This window comes from Ursus maritimus, unplaced genomic scaffold, assembly GCF_017311325.1.
Source record: "Ursus maritimus isolate PB19 unplaced genomic scaffold, ASM1731132v1 scaffold_22, whole genome shotgun sequence".
Classification (NCBI taxonomy): domain Eukaryota; kingdom Metazoa; phylum Chordata; class Mammalia; order Carnivora; family Ursidae; genus Ursus; species Ursus maritimus.
This window is the reverse complement of record NW_024424675.1, coordinates 14,022,516-14,042,094: the sequence shown is the minus strand read 5'-3', so window position 1 is coordinate 14,042,094 and position 19,579 is coordinate 14,022,516. Positions and strand designations below refer to the sequence as shown.

The 19,579-nt window shown below is 45.3% G+C and overlaps 1 protein-coding gene across 2 annotated transcripts in view; it reads left to right on the top strand.

The window, feature by feature from the left end:
• Positions 1-6,717: 6,717 nt before the first annotated feature.
• Positions 6,718-19,579, top strand: part of LAMP5 (lysosomal associated membrane protein family member 5) — a 14,203-nt gene continuing 1,341 nt past the window's right edge. Inside the window, exons 1-5 of one of the 2 annotated variants that reach the window (XM_008703343.2) lie at positions 6,718-6,781; positions 7,332-7,504; positions 7,879-8,010; positions 8,136-8,241; positions 9,658-9,846. In XM_008703343.2, the coding sequence (XP_008701565.2) occupies positions 6,718-6,781; positions 7,332-7,504; positions 7,879-8,010; positions 8,136-8,241; positions 9,658-9,846 (664 nt within the window). The remainder of the gene's footprint in view (positions 6,782-7,331; positions 7,505-7,878; positions 8,011-8,135; positions 8,242-9,657; positions 9,847-19,579) is intronic. The other variant, XM_008703344.1, reaches the window with a different exon arrangement.

Below are 19,579 nucleotides of genomic sequence, written 5' to 3'. Positions count from 1 at the left end.
CAGGCCCTCAGAGGCCGCTTCCCCCAGGGTGCGCGCCCCTCCGCTGCCTGCGCCCTTGGAGCCTTGTCTGCCGTCTCAGCTTCAATCACCTCTCAGCAGAATCCGTTCTCTGGAAAACCTCGCTCGGGTCCGGGAACTGTCCAAGGACCGAGCTGCGGCGTGGTACCCCGTGCACCCCTAGCCCTGGAGAGCGCATCCTCTCAAATTCTGTCCTGGAAGCCAGACCGCTGGGGCACTTCAGGGGCCTTTCCCTCCGGTGTGGATACTGCGCTGGCGGTTTGGTTAGGAAGAAAAGAAAAGAAGCGATGCCTTGGTAACCTGGTCTCCTCTCTTCCCCCAAGTTCAGCACCCTACCCCCCTCTCCCGCCCCTGCCAAGTCTCCCAGCTTTTCTTGGAATGGGAGAGGGACCCGAGAGGCCCGAGGATCGGAGAGTGCCCGGGTCTCACCGCCCACCCACCTCTCCCCAACTCTTGGTTTGCCAAGACTTCCTGCGGCATAGGAGCTCCGAAGAAGGTCGTGAAGGAGCCAGGGACTCGCTCTCTGCTAGGGACTTTCTTCCTCCTTTTTCTACTCCTAACTACTCTCGACGCCCAAACACAAAAAACCCCGCAGGTCCTGGCTGTAGCCGAACTTGCTCAACCCCAGCACCCTTGTAATTGATCCCCTTTTCCCCGGTTTGGAACCGGTGTGGACCTCACCTGCAACTGGGCAGGGGGTTTCTGTCCCCTGTCTACACCAGGAGCGGCTGCGCCAAGGTGTCAGCAGTCCAGCCCAAGTGCCAGGCGCCAATGTCTTTCTCTGGTTGAGGTCGTTGCGAGCTCTGGGTGCAGGCAGCTAGGCGTCCGGCAGCAGCGCGCATCTCCCTTCTCTCGGGCAGAAGCTCCCAGTCTGGAAGTTTGCAGCCTGTGCGCCCCTCGAAGCTCCAAGCCCTGCGCAACCGGCCCACCTGCGTCGGTACCACCCAAAGGTAATGCCACAGGCCATGCGTCCTGACCAGCGCCCACTTATCCCACGTTGAGACAGTACACTTTAATAATGGAATTCCGATTAATGTTTTTTCCTTAAAAGTATTGTGCAGATCACCTCCTAACTAAGTTCACTCATAGAAGCATTGTGCTTAGTCCTGGAGGGATCCTTCAGCAAAGGCATTTTGGTGATGAAAATGGTGAAGCTACTGCACCGAAGTCATTGCAAATAACTATCATATTGCTTCCTAGATTGCCATCCCAGGCACCTTTGCAGTACACTGAAGACTTCTTCCTCTTTCCCTTTCTTGGTTCCCGGAACATCTTTGCGTGATCACAAAAAACAGCCACAGACACATCCCAACCTAACAACATCAGAACACCCGAGGCATTCCAGAACTCCAGCACTGCTCCAGGGAAGCTTCCCTGAGAGCACAACAAACTGGCCATCCCACTCTCACCCTCCCCTCCCAAAGGCAATTAACATAAATTGTCCTTAGTCTCAACACACCATCAAGTGAATATGCAGATAAGGTCAAATAAGCAATTAAAAGAGTAGTTAACTGGGGACCAAGAACCCATGTAACACATCATAAAAGAGATTTTACAGAATTGCATTATTATAGAAGTCAGGTAGCAAAGTGTTTTAAATGAGCCATGGCTTGCCTAACCTTAGGCCCCATGAGGTAGTTGTTATTTCCTGGAGAGAAAAACTTCTTGAAGAATTTTTAAAAATTCTCAGTTGACTCTTGTCTTTTGCAGAAAAGTTCCCTGCCCCCAAGTCAAGATTTTCCTCACTGCTAAGAAAGCAGAGAGGACTGTGCTCAAAAGCCGAAAAGCTTATAGGTTGGAGCTTACTGGTAACTAACTTAAAACAGGTTTAAAAATACCTAATGACTGCCTCATTTGCTAGTGAACTTTTCAGGAATGATTACCAGGGGGTGCCTGGGTGGTGCAGTCCTTAAGCGTCTGCCTTCGGCTCAGGGCTTTCTGGGATCCAGCCCCACATCAGGCTCCTCCACTAGGAGCCTGCTTCCTCTCCCACTCCCCCTGCTTGTTTTCCCTCTCTCGCTGGCTGTCTCTGTCAAATAAATAAATAAAATCTTAAAAAAAAAAAAAAAGGAATGATTACCAGGGCCTACCATCTTCTTATTCAGTGTTTGTTTCATGGACTTTGTCCCCAGCATTCTCTCCTATGTGAAGGCATTTATTCTAAATGAACCCGTAAAAGGACATTTCCTAAGGACTTAGCATGAACATACTTTGCCAATGAAAGGGCCATTATTCTGGTGCCTTGCCCCCTCCACTGGTTACCCTCATTGCAGAAACAGCTCTTGCTCCATTAAAGTAGGTGCATTTGAGACCAATGAGATGAAAGGATGAGGAAAATTTTGCCAAGGTCATGCAAGCTGAGTGCATCAGAGGCCCAAACTTAATTTTCTGATTCTTTCCAAATATTCTAGGGTATGGAAACTTATGCACAAAATATTCTTGTGTATGCTTATTTTTCAGTTCCTATCCCCAAAGGGTTTCTATCCTAGAAAGGGTTTCAAATGTATTCAAAGGCAGTAAATAAATTAAATGAAATAAGTGGTCAGTGATAAGCTGAACACAAGAAACGGTTTGGGTAAGTAGTAATTCTGGCTTAACCTCTCTGTGCACCTTGTCTAGTTTAGTTAAATTAGTCCTGCTTCTGTTATCCATGTGTGCTCCCACTGTATGTGTGTGTGTTGTATGCTTTGGAAGGGTTGGGGGACAACAGAGCCAGAGTACATTTTTACATTTCCCTGTAAGGTAGACTGAAACATCAACAAGCTGAATTTCAGCTGTAACAAGCCTAGCTTTCTCTTTTGAAGCTTATAAATATGGTTTCTAATTAGCATTTTTCCTGATTTTTGTAATTTTGTTGCTTGATCTACAGATACAAGTCAATTGTTTGTGTGGCCAAGTATAAAGAGATACACCTAACAATTTGAATATTTAATTTTATTTAAGATAAGGTTTGCATCTGCCTTTTTTTTCCATACACCATATGTAGGGTGCATTATAAAATAAAGAAGTTAAATAGGGGCTATGTAGTCTATAAACTATTATGGAGTTTTGTACCTAATTTCTTTTTCATCGCAAAATTGATAAACATGGAAAGATGAAGAGTTACATCTTGGTGCTGGCTTTCCTTTTTTTTTTTTTAATGATTTTTTATTATATTATGTTAGTCACCATACAGTACATCCCCGGTTTCCGATGTAAGGCTCGATGATTCATTAGTTGTGTATAACACCCAGTGCACCATGCAATACGTGGGTGCTGGCTTTCCTATTTAAAATATATTTCTTCCATTGGCATTGGCCTTCTTTGGCTGTCCCCCCCAGGTCAATCTGTCCATGTTTTTCAAGACCCACCTTCTCCAAGAGGCCTCCTTTGATCAGGTGGGATGGCTGTCTTACCTAAACTTTCCCTAAACATCTATGCCCATCTTGTGCCACGCAATCCTACATCTTCATGTATCTGCCTATTTTCTCCCATCCAAACTGAAAGCCCTATACACACAGGGTCCTTTTCTTCTACTTCTATGAAATAGTAGCCACCCAATAGCGTGAGATTCATTAAGGTTAATTCAATAAGGAAATACATGAATTGAGAAGAATCCTTTGAAGGACATAGAGAATCTAGAGAAGATTCCAAAAGCAACATGCTTGGGTCACACTTACTCCTGACATTTTTTTTTTGACCACCAGCAGCAATGATGGAAATGACACAACCATTATCTACACGAGTGTACCTGTTTATATCGGTTTCTCCTAGCTCTTCTCCCATTCAATAAATGAAGAATGGAACAAATTTTGGAAAACATTGTTACTATCTTAAAATATTATTTAATGGTAAGTTTTACTCCTTTATCACGTCTTTGCTGACTTCAAAGAAGTGAAGTTTTTTTAAAGGATGATTAGAGGGACACCCGGGTGGTGCAGTCAGTTGAGTATCTGACGCTTGGTTTTGGCTCAGGTCATGATCTCACAAGCATGGGATCAAGCCCTGCTTTGGGCTCTGTGCTCAGCATGGGGTCTGCTTGAGATTCTCTCTCCCTCACCCTCTGCCCCTCCTGCTGGTGCTCTCTCTCTCTCTCTCTCTCTCTCTGAAATCAATCAATCAATCAATCTTTAAAAAGGATGATTAGAAAGTTATTTAATTAATATAGATGAAAGTTGTAGGGGCAATGATCCAATTCTTATTGTAACATAAGAATCACTGGGGATAGCTTAATAAGTTAAGGGGTCTTTGTAAGCTATCTTTAAAATTAAACACCTAAAAGGAAATTTAATTACATTTTGAGGATGATCTTCCCAGGAAGAAAGGGTTAAAACTGCCTCCTTTTTCTCTTTTAACTCATTTGAGTACTCTCGAAGAGATCATTTATGTCAGGTATGAAAAGAAACTATTTCAAAGGAAACACCATTTGATTTAAAATGAAATCAATAATCAACTACAACTTAAGGTTAATGATCCATGCTATTTCCCAACTATATTTTCCTATTAAAGCAAATTATCATCAATTAATTCAGTTGATCTTTTAAAAACCTATAGATGAGGACATCTGCAATAATGTGACACAAGAGAAATTGTCATAATCTTTTACAGACATCTCTTCTACTTGGATAATGGTATTTGTTTATCTTTGCGCTCCCAGAGCACCAAGCATAGTGCAAGTAGTTGGTATTCAGCTAATGTTTATGACTAAATGAATCTGTCTTTTGTTTTGAATGATGTTATACTCATTGGCTTACTTGACCTAACCAGCCATCCCTTGAGTTATTATTCCAGTTTTTTTAGTTGAGGAAAATGATAATCTGTACAAGGTCATAAAAGTAATAAGTAGTGAATCCTAGACTAAAATCTATCCATTTCTTTCCTCATTAAAGTACTGGAGGAAAAGATGGAGGAACAGAGAATAGAAATGCTTCAATACATATGTCTCATTGTTTTTAAAATTTTTACAGTACTGCAGGAAAATGTGTAATAGCAAGTGCTAACATGAAGAATTGTAAGGCATGTAAATTTTGCAAATTCCAATCATAGCCAATAGTAATTGACTTTTATCAATCACAATTTGGCCTCAATTCTTCTGTATATAAACATTTATGCAGAGTTCTTGAGAAATACTTGAGTGAAACATAAAATAACCAAGATAAAAATAAGATATAAAATATAGTATCAATTTAAATATTACTTCATATAGTATAGTATCAATTTAAATATTACTTCATAATTTGAATTGCTATTGATCTAATTAGAGATGTGGGGTTTCAGCTTGTTATTTGGTCACTGAATAAAGATTTTATGGACATGAAAATATGGTATATTTAGGAGTCAAAGTATTATATAAGGAAAAATGAAGATGATCCCTATGAAGTTAAAGCATGTGATTTTTCTATTTTAATTCTAACTGACCATGTGACATTTGGGAAGGTCATTTAATTTTTTTGAGCCTCAGTTTTAGGAATGTACAACCACAATAAGGCATATCTTCCCTTGCCTACCTTCTAAGATGGTAGGGAGGATCAAATTCGGCAATGCATGTGAAAATACTTTGCAATTTCCCCCTTAATATGACATTGTTTATTTTATGATATTGTATTACTGACTACTCACATAATCAAATATCCTGTAAGACATGAAATATTTGGACATCAATACAATTGATGAGGACAGCATGCTTATTGCTGACAAAGCTGCATTCTAACTTACAAAGCAAAAATTTTTTAAAAGCAAGCTACCGTTTTATGTAAATATAGGAATTAGCCCAGTAGTATTTGTTTTTCCATGCCACCAGAGGCTGTAGAGTAATATCTGCGTGTGTGTATGTTTACATAACTATGTAACATTACTGTCCTAAGAGACCCTAGATAACCCTCACAAACTTCGGGTTGACTTACATTCCTCTTGGCAGAAAAGTTGCAGTATATTGAGGGTAGGTGACCCCAGAGTTTAGAGCCCTCATGCAATCAGAGAGCAGAACTAACAGAAAATAAGCCAGAGTACTGCACTGACTGACGGCCCCATTTAGGGAGGCGTCAATTTAACTTTAAACCCATTAGCTCATTGAGAACAGGGGAGAGAAGGGGATGTCTCCAAATGCAGGAAACTGTTGCCATAGCATTTTCCTTCTCTATTTCTGCCTACTCCTCCTCCCTCAAAGCAGCAACAATTTGTGCTCTCCCGTTTCCTTTCAGCAACCAGATGCATTTTCAGAAACCAGGACTCCGGGGATGTGATATCTACACCACCTAATAACTGTACCTGGTAGGGATATTGAATAAGTCTGAGAGTGCTGTTAAGTTTCTCCGGACAGAATCATCTTTGCGGATGCAATTGCAGAACAGGAAACAGACTCAGGGAAAATTTTAGCCCCCCAAAATCTCATTGGCTATCTGCACAAGCTAAGCGACAACAATCGCTCCTGCCACACAACGGATCCCTTTCAGTACTCGCAGCCGTGGACAGCTCCCTCACCTCGCGGTCTGTTCCTCCGCAGTGAGCCGCCTCGCGTTCAGCCTGCACAGGTCGGTGCAGCACCCGCCACCAAGTCTTCACCAGCGCGCAGAGAACACGCGCTCCCTCCCTCCTCCCTCCTCCCTCCCGGTGCCCCCGCCCCTCGCTCACCCCGGCTCACTCCAGCGGCGACTTTGAGGGATTCCCTCTCGGGCGGCCTCTGCAGCAGCACATCTGGCCTCATTTGCTGCACGGGGAGCAATGGATCTCAGAGGAAGAGCCTTTCCCGGCGTCTACAGACTTCGAGTTCTCCTGATGCTGTTCCGTGAGTAGCGTCCTGGCGACCGCGAGGGCAGGGTGCACTATTTGCTGAGAATGGAACCGGCAGAGTAAAACCAGTAGCTTAAGGTCAAAATGTGGCCCCTACGTTTTGCTATTTTCTTTCTTTTTGGGGGGCGGGGTGGAGGGCCTTCCCGCCAGTGGCAGGGAATTCCCCAGAGGGCCACACACCTGTACGGCACATCCCAGACACAACGCTATGCGAGTCTGCTTCGTGGGGTCAGAGCATTGGCAAGAAAGATTTGGTTTAAAAGCCTAGGATGAAGAAAAAAGGCCAGTCGGCTTACAAAATAGTAAGGCTTCACATTTTTAAATTTTTATTTTTGTTATAAATTAACAGCAGCGGAGTTAAAAAAAAAAAAAAAACCAAACTGTCAGCGCTAGGTTAGAAAAACGGCTCGCAGAGCGCACAGCAGCCGGCAAGGAACTTTATCACCCCAAAGCCCGCAGAACACGATCTCTCCACCCTTGTGCCCGCGACGCGTGGGCTTGCTGAGCCGGATCCGTTAGGATTTTTTTGGTTTGTTTTTCTGCAGATACGATGGCTCGAATCACAGCAGAACAAGAAGTGGAAAATCTCTCAGGCCTTTCCACTAACCCTGAAAAAGATATATTTGTGGTGCGGGAAAATGGGACGACGTGTCTCATGGCCGAGTTCGCAGCCAAATTTATTGTCCCTTATGATGTGTGGGCCAGCAATTATGTCGATGTAAGGAACCTTTTCCCTCCCGGCTTGCTCCTAGGGCTCCAAGGGCGAAGGGCACCCTCCCTCAAGGCCCCGTGAAGACCTGGGTCACCCTCCTTCCCCCTCTGCGCCTCTGCAGGCTGCTCCTGAATGCTGCATGGGGGTTCCGGCTTGTAACGCCTTCTGCTCGCCCTGCCTGCTTGGAAAGTAACCCCCCTTTCTCTGCTTCCCTAACGGCCGGGTCTGCACGTAGAGCATCTAACCGCATGTTTCCGGACCTGGGAGCGCCCGCGCAAAGGAGCGCCCAGGCGTGCAACCCCGAGTTTGGACGCGCTGCCCTTTACAGCCCCCACGGAGGCCGGGCTCGCTGAGGGGGTGCGGGGCGTCTGTGTTCCCAGCTGATCACGGAACAGGCCGATATCTCACTGACCCGGGGAGCTGAGGTGAAGGGCCGCTGTGGCCACAACGAGTCGGAGCTGCAGGTGTTCTGGGTGGATCGCGCTTATGCGCTCAAAATGCTCTTTGTAAAGGTAACCCCGAGCGGGGCGCGCGGAGGCGGTGTTGCCTCCGGGTGGGTGTGGGCGGGGGCCTTCCCTCGGTTTCCTCACCCAGAAGCCGCGGGGGGCGAGTGACGCGCGCCTCCCCCGCTCGGCAGGAAAGTCACAACGCGTCTAAGGGCCCCGAGGCGACGTGGAGGTTGAGCAAGGTCCAGTTTGTCTACGACTCCTCGGAGAAGACCCATTTTAAAGACGCAGTCAGTGGTGAGTAGAGGCCTCAGGGCTGGGGTGGGAGCCTGGGAGACCGCGGCCACTGCGAGAGCGCAGCGGTGGAGAAATTCGGAAATTTGATGGAATCCGATCCTGGCTCCGCACTCCCAGGCCACGTCCGCCCTGGGCTTTCTCGCCAAGGTAGAGGAAGTGGGGACACCGGTGCGTCCCCTGGACCTTAGGCCTTGTAGATGCGCAAGGAACCCCGGGCCTAAGGACCACCCGTCCTCCCGTCACCCATAGCCTGATCTTGGATGAGGCGTCTCTGGAGGGCCTGTCTTCTCTTGGCTGCTTCAGGACGATCTCTTCAGATTTATCCTTCAAAGGAACACGGAGAAGGGCAAAGCTGTGTTTTTTTTTTCCTGCACCCCGGTTTTTCTTCTCAGGCGCGGAAACTTGTAAGGGTCAGTGTGACTCCTCTTCACTCAGGATTTGATAGCCTTCACTGTCTTTCTGCTCATGTCCCCAGGGCTCACACTCGATCTTCAGTCATCGACTGCAGCCACCCCAGAGCGGATTCTGAATCGTGTCCTAATTTATTAGCTTTTCCTGCCCATCACTCCAACAACTCACCCAGATCCTCCAAAAATATCGTGGCAAGAGCAACAGCCATTCCCCAAATAAGAATGTTCCCATGTGCAGGCACCATCAAAGACTATACTTTAATTAATTTTTTACCTAACTTGTTTATTTAGTAAACTGGCTCATCTCCTAATGAGGCCTTCCATCACCTGGGCATCTATGTTGGGAAAAGATTTTTACTGAGCACATGAAAGAATGTTCATGTCATTTCTCCCTTTCTACCTCTTTTAATCATTGCAGTAAAGAGCATTTTCTTTTCATCAAGATCCATATTCGAATACTCCCCCCAATTAAGTTAGATGCCTCCCTGCACCCCTGCCAAAAAAAAAGGGGGGGGGAAGAGTGGGAAAAAACCTGATAAACATGTGTCGGGAAAAGAGAAAAAGGGGGCAGACCTCCAAGGAGTATGTATGTGTTCCAGGGCACCTGCCCAGGGCAGCAGCAATCAGCCCTGCTCTGCTGAGCAAGGTGTTTTATTCTGTGTGGGCCAGCGTGAAATGTGGAAGATCAAGTCACTATTTCTTTGGAATCTCCATTTTCAGGGTTTATATAGTAAAAAAAGGTTGGATGTTTAGGTATCACTCTCTTCCAGACAAGAAATTTGAAATCAGTGTTTAAGGAGCCCCTTCTCATGAAACAATGGGTGTACTTGTCCTTTGTCACCACTTGATGCCACTTGCAGAGCCCTAGCCCCAGCAAGGCAACACAGAGGATCAGAAGGGTGTCTGGAGCTGAGAGGCAGGAGCCAGCTCTCTGGCACGTGAGATTAAGAGGTTAGGATTCTGCCAGAAAGAGGGTCCTAATGGTTGCATTGGGCCTTTGCTGCAGCTGGGAAGCACACGGCCAACTCCCATCGGCTTTCTGCCTTGGTCACCCCAGCTGGGAAGTCCTATGAGTGTCAAGCTCAGCAATCCATTTCACTAGCCTCCAGTGATCCACAGAAGACAGTCACCATGATTCTGTCTGCGGTCCACATCCAACCTTTTGACATCATCTCTGATTTTGTCTTCAGTGAAGGTAGGTTGGCGGGGATCGCAGTGGGAGGAGGAGATAGCTGGAGCCAAGGGCAGGCTGATGTCAGGGTGGATGCAGAGGGGACCTGGCTGTTACCACTTGTATTTTCTTTAAGCTGACATGATACTTCCTCTCCCTGTAATATTTTAGGAACAGTATCAACTTTCTTCAATGGCTCCTTCTTCTTCCCTCCTCCTTCACTCCATTCTTCCCTCTCCCGATTTCCCTTCCTCGCTCCCTCCCTTCATCTTTTCATCTTTCCTTTCTGCTCTTCCTTTGCCAAAGAAGAAACTTGATGGAGAGAGAGATAACAAGGTCCATTTGAAAAACCTGTATATAATTTTGATGCAAATTTCCCAATGAAAAAGCTGCTAAAAATCTCAAGTACTTACCTAAGGAGCCATGGATTGCTGAAGAGCCTCTGCTTCTGTGAGCCTCAGTTTCTTCATGTTATTTCAGGCACTTTCAGCTGTAGATTCTACCACTGTGAGTCTGTTTTTGTGTGGCTAGAATGTAGTAGGGGTGTGTGTGTGTGTGTGTGTGTGTGTGTGTGTGTGTGTACATGAGCAGGTCACAGAGAGACTCGTGAAGACCTGCCTCCCTCCAGCACCCACCTTTGTGGGGAGGGACACGCTTGAGGCTCTGGGGAAGCAAGGGTCTCTGATCTTTTCCTTCTGGGGTATAGAGAGAGGCTGCTTCTCAGTCTGTGCTAGTCTCTGAAAGGGATCAAGCAGCATATAGCTGGGCAGATCCAGGATGTCCACATTCTCTGGGTTCTCTGCAGCCCACCAGAGGTTGGGCACAAGGGGAATCCACATTTCTGCACCTTATCCGAGTCTAGCACCAATTTACACTGGGCAGATGTAGAGTAAGTGAATTTTTTAATTTATTTGTTCTTTCTTATCTGGAGAAGGTTGTTAAGAAATGGGGAGAGATTCTGGTTGCTTTATGGGTAACTTCCTTTGGGCTGGAGACCCCCAGGTGAATACAACTACCCCAATATACAGGATATCAGGGAATCCCCATCTTTGTCATACACAAGTCATTAAATCATTTCCCAGGGAATCCCGCTTTCAGAAAATTCCCCTCCCAACTCAAACTATACTGAATAGAATCTATCCCACCCCACCCCGGGTGATTTAAAGACCATTTGAGCATTCTTAAACAGTCCTTGACAGAAGAGCTGACTTCTTTTCTCATCCTTGTATTTTTAGCACCTAATACGGTGTTTGGCACACTGTAGATGCCCAGTGAAATTTGGCTGAATTGATATTCTGAAGCTGTGGACACAATTAACAGAGACTTCCCAATGCTCGAATGCCAGATGAAACAGAATTTAGTGTATTTACTACATCAGTGCAACACTTACTTAAGGAAGAATGGGCTATTCCATTTTAATGGATCTTCCAGAAAAATTGAAACTAAACTCTAAGTGTCAAGACATTTTTTAGAAATCTGTTTGATTATGGAAGTATTTATAAAATGTAACAGTGTCTTTCTGAACCTGAAAATATTAACTATAATTAAATGTAATTGAGCTATGATTACTGATGACCAGGAATTCACGAGGAATATTGGACTGTCTGGAATCAGTCCCCAGGGTCCCTACCATAGATGCTTTTGAGTTTATAAGGGGACTTTTCACAGTCTCTAATTACTCTTTGTTTTTTTAATCAGTCAGCTGTTCTTAGGCACGTCCTTACTGGTTGGTGTTACTAGGGCTATGATGGGCTGCCTTTACTAGGTCCTTCCCACAACCTCACTTTCACTCGTTCTCGGTTATTTCCACATCATTGCTCACAGTCATTTACCAACTGAGAAACCAAATCTCATTGCTGTGTAGGACCCTGCACAAAGTGAGAATAAAGGAGTGCTGAGGAAAGACCGGATCTAGTTTCCCGAACATCAGTGACGTTCATGGCATGGACTTAATGGGCATCTTTTATTTGAAAAACCGTTTTTATCCGCTTCCAGGTCCTGGATGGGCCCAGTTGCCGAGTAGACTTAGAGAGTTTGTAAGAACTTTCTAAATGCAGCTATATTAAGCACTGGCCAATTGTACTTGTCTCACCCAGGGTTTTCTGGGTAATAATTAGGATGTCCCCTCCTGTAGGGTGCCCTGGGGCTCACAGCTCCTGCTCCTGGGAGGAGGCAAGCCTCATTGAGAATCACTCACTGGATCCCTGTGCCTTTGTGTGGCAGGGGCTCTTTTGTTTCTGGCCCCTCCCATCTGTGCCTCTCAGCACCTGCCCCCCACTGTGTTTTGTAAGAGATCATTTTATTTGATTTGGTGGAATCCAAAAGATTCTTTGGGGTGCCTTTCTGGGACTTGGCCCTTGCCCATCCCCTTTCCCAGAATAGAAGCTCAGGAGCCTCTGACGTGCTGGCTATGCGTGAGTGGGGGAGGCAGCAGTATCTGGTCATATATTCGCATGCCCACTGCAGGGGTATGTGCCTGTGGTTGGCAGGTGTGTGCAGGACCTACAGCCAAAGGGTTTCCAATGAAGGACTTACTCCCTGTGTAAGGGGGCTTCTGGCAGTCTGAAGTTTCACACCCGCCTGCTTAATAGACTCTGAGAAAAGCAAGGAAGGGTCGGTGAAATGGATTACCGGATACTCACGGGGCTGAGAGCAGCTCGAATGGAGGTTGACGTCTTTATCACGTAAATCCCTTTAGTGTTTTGAGCTCCGGGACTATGCTGATCCTCAGCCGGAGTCTCTCAGCCCAGCCCATCTCCAACTGCAGCGTGCACACGGATCTCCGGCTGCATTGTGCACAGCTGTGGTGATCTCGTTCACCTACAGCGTCTGGTTCAGTAGGTCTGGGGGCGGGGCCCAAGATGCTCCATTTCTAGCAAGCTCCCTGGTGATGCTGCTGGTCTGTGGAACACTAGGGGGTTTGAGGGAGCTTCAGCTGATCAAGGAAAAGATATGACCTGAGAGGCAGTAACGCACAAACTTGATTCGGTGGTACTTGGTCAGGGTTGCATGAGGGGGGAAGCCGCTCAGTGCATGAGACTGTCCGGAGGGAGCCTTATGGGGACCACCATCCAGAAGGGGAGGAGGGCAAAGGACATCCTGGTGGGGACAGGGGTATGGGGGAGGAGGCTTACATGTCTAGGTGATATGGCTCAGCAGCATGGTAAGGAGTCTCTGGGTGGAGAGCTCTGAGGGGTGGCAGAAGCTGAGGCCTTAGACCTGTAAGGCCCTAACTTATCAATGAGTAACAGCTGTTGGGGGAGGTTTGGTATGCAAGGCTCTAAATAGCTAAAGATGTGCTTGTTTGGGCTGGTTTTTAAATAACTGGAGGTGTAAAAATTTGAGTATGGCATGGCGGGCTTTCGAGCTAATGGTCTCAGCCTACAGTGAAGAAATTAACCACCTAGGAGCCAATACACGGAGGCTACTTGGGCTCATTTCTGTAACCCACACACTTTATGGCAACTACCAGCCTGCAGTTCAAGGCACCTCCTGCTTCCGGGTTCGGGTGGATGAACGTGTCCTTCCACAGTGAAGTCCGTGTAGGGTGTCCCTTTGAGCGCCCCGGGGAGATTTCTGGCTGGGACGGGATGAGGATTGTATCACTGATAGGCAAAAAATCAGCCTGAGAATTTTAATGGCTTGAATGAAAGGCAACTTTTATGTATGCATAATTACAGAAGAAACATAATGGGACACAGAGGGTGTCTCTGTTCCCCTTTATTAAAGATTCAGGTTTAACAGGCATTTAAAAAGCTGCCACATAGAGGCTGGTCCCTTTTCAGTTCTCAAGGGGAAAAATAAGCAAACCAACCAACCTGTAAAGAAAGTAGTGAGATCCCAGATTACCACAGAGAAACTGAGGCTCAGAGAAGTGAGGTTATCGGTGAAGTCTGTCCTCCTGGTGGCTGCTTAGGGTGGGGCAAGAGCCCGTCCTTGAGTATCAGACCCTGTGCTCCTAGCCTCTCAGAGCTTCAGCTGCTCCCGCTGAGCAACTAAAATAAACATGTGAGCGTGGGAGACGCCTTTACAAAGGTTGTCAGTTCCCCTGAATTCATGAGCTTTTTATGAGTATTCCTAACAGGATGATTGGGAGATGTCACCTGATCTGCATTTGAGCCAGATCTGTGTTTTAGCGGAAATTAACGTGCCTTACCTTGCTCTGTACACCAGCCCCCAGCGCAGCTCCCCGTGGCTAGCTGCCACACCACAAGTGCAGGAAGGCTTAGCTTAGCTGATCCAGAGTGTTATGTAGACCTGTGATGTACTTAGCATCTCCCAGCCCAGAAACAGTTCACCCAGGGTAGTTGTTTCTCAGGATCTCCTGGGTAAGCATCTAGGGGGAGATAATTCTGTTATGAGCACTGCTAAGAACTGTATCGAGGGCTGGGATGTGGAGCCCTAGTGTGGGGCCATGCAGCTAGCCAGTTGTAGAATTCAGTGTGGGACGTAGTGTTCAGGCTGGGCTCCCCCAGGAGCAGATCCTGTGCAAGTATGTAAGTGCAAGTGGTTTATTTAGGAGGTGATTCTAGAAAGCACTGGTGGGGGGGCTGGGGAGGTGAGATAGGAAGGCAAGACAACCAGTAACAGGAGCATTAGTGAGCAGGTTTTCACCATGGGCATCTGGGGCTCACACTGCTGGAATCTCTGGGAGTGTAGAGCCCACCTCCGTCTATCTGGCCTGAGAGGTGGGAAAAATGGCATTTACCCACCAACCCCCAACCACCATGGGTGGCTGCTGGGGTAGGGGAGAGGCGTTGACTCTCTGAGACTTCTAACCTGCCTTGTAGGCAAAACCTGCTGGAATGTGTGGGAATGGAGAATGCCAAGGCAATAAGACACTGTCTGGGTCTGTTACACCTAGGACTGGGATATATGAACTTTCCCTGCCATAGTGCAGCTTACAGGGCAGTGAGAAGGAGTTTGTACAACTCTTCTTGTTCATGCCATATGCGTCGTGCACAGTGGCATCTATCAATAATTGCTTTTATTATCTTTTTTTTTTTTATTGCTAGTGCTTACATCTTGGTGAGAGGATCTGCTTGTCTCCAGCCAAATGTCTCCAAAGCCCACTCATGCTAACAGTTTCTCAGTATACAAAATAAATTTGCTGAGGGTACAGGAGTCTAGAGCTAGTCCAGAGAAAGTAGAAAGAGGAGTAAGCCCCTCCCTCCAGCTGCCCTGGAGGAAGGACGGTTTGGAGGAAATCCAGCCAGCAAAAGACTTGTCGTCTCCTAGAACAGGCACGGTCTGTGGTGTTAACAGAGCTTGAGAAAGCAGAAAGCAGGCAGCTTGCCTTTTTGCCTACTGCCCATCTCAGTGCTGTCCATTTGGGGCACAACAAAGAGTTCTTGTAGTTGGTTAGCCTCTGGGACTAAATACGACATTGAGATGGTCATCAAACCATCAAAAACACAAAAAATGGTGGTCCTCAAATAAATGAACAAAAAAATAAAACATGGACTAAAAAACAGAACCTAAGATGCATCAGGATTTTAGTGGAGGCATTAGATTTGTGGTTGAGGGGACCTTATTTGGCCACTGGCCACTGGCAACAGATTAGCCCTCTGTTGTCTGTTCTGTCTTCCTCTGGTTCTTTCCAATGACTAGACTAGACTGGTTGTTGTCTTTTCCAGCCATATGCCATTCTAGAACCCTGAGCCCAGCCAGGGCAGAGGCATGAGGGACCCCAAGCCCTGTGGAGGTGAACAGGGAGTTGGGGGTCTCTGAGCATCCAAAGCCAGATTCAGTGTGGGCTAAGCCAACAGGTGTTCTTCTCCCAGGCAGAGATCTAGGGCCTTCTTTGTTTTAGAATCTGTGGGTTGTATAGTCAGTTTCTTGCACAGGATCTTAACCCTGGCGTCCACAGAGTCTGTGGATAGTATTTTGGGAGTGTGTGAATTTTAATGGAAAAATTTATATCTTTATTTTCACCAATTTCTAATTTTTAACATTCCCTTCAATTATAAGTGAAAATAATAACTCACAGTAGTATTAGTGGTAATATTAATTAATGATTAATAGTGGTGAGCTTGTCACCAACAGAAATCATAGATATTTTTATCCATAGTATTTGGTGCCGATCTTGCAAAGTGACAGTGATGCTTCTCATTACTTTGCAAGCCAGCCAGTATGTGTACTAATAAAGGAGTACATATATTACTTTCTCCCAACTTATTTAAAGATATTGTGATAGCTGAATTTCAGTGTGATCCGTTTCCTTGGTAATCCTATGTATTTTATTTTTCTGCATTTGTAAGCATGATTCTGAGAAAGGATGATGGTTTCATCATTACTGGTACAAAAAAGATGGCACCTTCTGCCTTAATGGGTCATGGCCAGCACTGTTTTAAGTGAAAGAGAATAGACTGGCATGGAGAACGTGTTAGATGTACAAGGTCAGGATAAGTATTGTTTTTGAAGCTTTGGTTTTAGTTATATGTGTATATCTATGTTCCGAGTTGAAATGTAAAACATCGTTTCCCCTCTGGATCAGAGGCAGAGTTTGAAAATACTAGCTCGCGCCCAAAAGTGAAGTGTGTGAACTTCTATGGGCTCACAGTCTCTCATTTAGAACCCTTGGGGATAGAGGGGTTTCAGACTTCAGGATATTTTAGACTTTAGGAAGACAATACAGGGTGTATTTCCATATATTATGGAAGAGTCCAGAAGAGTCCAGGCAGGTCCTGTAATCAAATATATTAATATATCTGTTCCCTGCAGAGAAACACATGACTCTTCATGCTAAGTAGAATGAAAATCATGAACATCTTGACATTAGTTCAAATCAAGCGTTGCTGACAAATGAGTGATACAGAGCACTTTGGATTTCCAGAGCTCTGTGGATTTTGGAATGGCGGGTAAGGGATGGCAGACTCACTCATTCCCCCTTATTTGACCACTCAGTGGATGTGGGTGGATGAAGATGGGGATTCAGTATTTTTTATGATAATTTTTCACATCTCCTTATTTTCCTATGATTATTATTTTTGACATGTACATAGTTGAATACTCCCTTTATATACCCCTTTCTGTGGTGTGTTTAGTCAGGTTTTTTCCTAAGGCAACAAAAAAATAATTCTTAAGAAAGTAAACCACAATTATGATGCTGAGTGAAGTAAGTCAGTCAGAGGAAGACAAATACCATATGATTTCTCTCATATGTGGAATTTAAGAAATAAAACAGATGAACAAAAAAGAGAAACAAACAAACAAAACCAGACTCTTAACTATAGAGAACAAACTGATGGTGACCAGAGGGGAGGTGTGTGGGGCGGATGGGGGAACTAGGTGACGGGGATTAAGGAGTGCACTTGTCACGATGAGCACTTAGTAATGTATAGAATTGTTGAGTCACTCTGGCGTATGCCTGAGACCAATATAACACTGTATGTTAACCACACTAGAATTAAGATTAAAAAAAAAAAAAAAAAAAAAAAAAAAAACAAAAGCAAGAAAGAAGTAAGCCACCGCGGTATTTTATCCATATACATACAGTTTTTTTTTTTTTTTTTGCCAGAATTCATTATACTTTTCTCGTATGCCTTCCTTAAAGGGTGGGATATGAGGTGTCATTCGCCTGTAACTATACCAAAGTTATTACCCATTTAAAGATAATATTTTGGGCTGTACAAATTCTGATGTGTGGGTGTTTTTCCCAACCACTAAGCAATTCTCTGACAGTAGCTGGGTGTTCTATGGTTCAACTTACTGCTGACACTGTCTCCCTAGAAACACCATCAAATCCCGCCGGTTAAGGGCTCCTTCCTGCGAGACTGCTCCCCATCTCCACTTCACACACCAACTGCCAGTCCAGGTCGTCACCTAGGCTTCCGATCACTTTGCTATTGGAGGTTTCCGTGAAACTTCTCCTTGAATTCTAGAGAGGCTCACAGAACTCAGAGAAACGTTTTACTCACTAGATTACTGGTTGGTTTTAAAAGGGTAGAGCTCAGGAACAGCTAGTTGTAGGAGATGCATAGGGCAAGAGGGTGGCGTTTCCATGCTCTCTCCAAGTCCACCACTCTCCCCAAGTCTCCATGTGTTCACCAACCAGAAGCTCTCTGAATCCCATCCTTTGGGGTTTTTATTGAGGTTTCCTTACATAGGCATGACTGATTAAATCATTGGCCATTGGTAATTGAACTCAATCTCCAGCCACTTTCTCCTCCCTGGAAATCAAGGGGTGGGGCTGAAAGTTCCAACCCTCTGATCATAAGGTTACTAGGCAACCAGCCCCCATCCTTAGGTGACCTAGGGCTTTCCCAAATTGACCTCAGCATAAACTCTGATGTGCTTGGAAGGGGTATGTTATGAATATCTGCGTATAAGTTTGCGGCTAGCACATGGAAAATAAGCAAAGCCCACAATCTACATCAACGTTACACAGGCAACAGCATGTGGTGAGGAAAACAAATAGCCTTTGTTGTTAACAAAATCCCTACACCAGGAAACCCCATTTCTACTCATTTTTCTCTTTAAAGAGGCAATGTGGTATCAAGGGGGAAAAAATCCAACCTTCTAGGTATGGAGTTCTGGGCCCATAGCTGGCTCTGGTGCACTTTGTAACAACAGAATTTCCCCCTGGAAATGGGTATATTGGACTGCAGGCTGATGCTCGAACGTGGGGCTTATTAGAATTGAACTAAATAGTGAAAAAGAAAAGTCCCCTACTAATTCTTTTTAGTCTTCTGGTTGTAATAAAGAGAAAGGTGCAGTTTAGTGCTAATAATGGGTCCTTAACATTTCCCTAAATTTGCCAAAATGTCTTTTTAAAAATTGTCTTTGTAAAAAAATCTCTGCTTTTTTCAGCTGGGGAGTATATGTATGTATATGTTTGCTTATTTATTTTAAATGGTTTTATTCAGGTTATAATTGAAATACAAGAAACTGCACATACTTAAGTGTACAATATGATAAATATTGACTTAGGAATACACCTACGAAGCCACCACTACAATCCAGAAAAATCAATACATCCATCCCCTCTGAAAGTATCCTCCTACCTCTTAGTAATGAGTATGTACCTCACTGAATTTTCGGAAACCGAATATACCTCTGTGAGCAGTACACAGAGCCACAGGGCCCAGAAGCCCTCCTTCCTGCCCACCTTGCGAATCTGTAGCCTTTAAATGCCAGTAGCTCAGGTCTGCTACTGACCTGACCCCAGCTCTCCCCCTAGCTCATGTCTGCTAAGTGCCACCCAGCTGTGCGGTTGAGTTAGTCTGCTGGAATTCAGGTTGGGGCTTCATTTCCCCTGGGCACATTACTTAGCCTCACTCTAACTTATCAGTAAAATGGGTATAATAACAGTATTTATCTCCTAGGGTTGTCATGGGGATTAAATGAGATCGTCTTTGTTCTTAGAGCTGGCAGTGAATTTAGAAACCAGGCATGTTAAGTACACAGCTTTAAAAAGCTGTATGTTTGCCTGCAATCTTCCAGGTTCTACTTAATAGGAAAGATTCCTGAGGTTCTGGCCTCATCCTCCTTTCTGCTGGTCTGCGGAGAGGTGGGAGGAAGGACTGTGTCAACATGGATTCTGGAGGAGCCTGGCACACAGTTGGTGCTAAATAAATGGTTACTGGGTCACCCTGACTTAAAAACTTGGTCTTTATGGAGAGATATCTAAAATCTGTTTTCTCTAGTTCTGGCTCAGGAGTTTGGTGAAAAGGCCACCAGTTACCCACAAGGACCCAAGGAGCCTGAGCAAATGTCTCCTGATTTCTAGGAATGCCGTTCTTCATTTTTTTTTTTT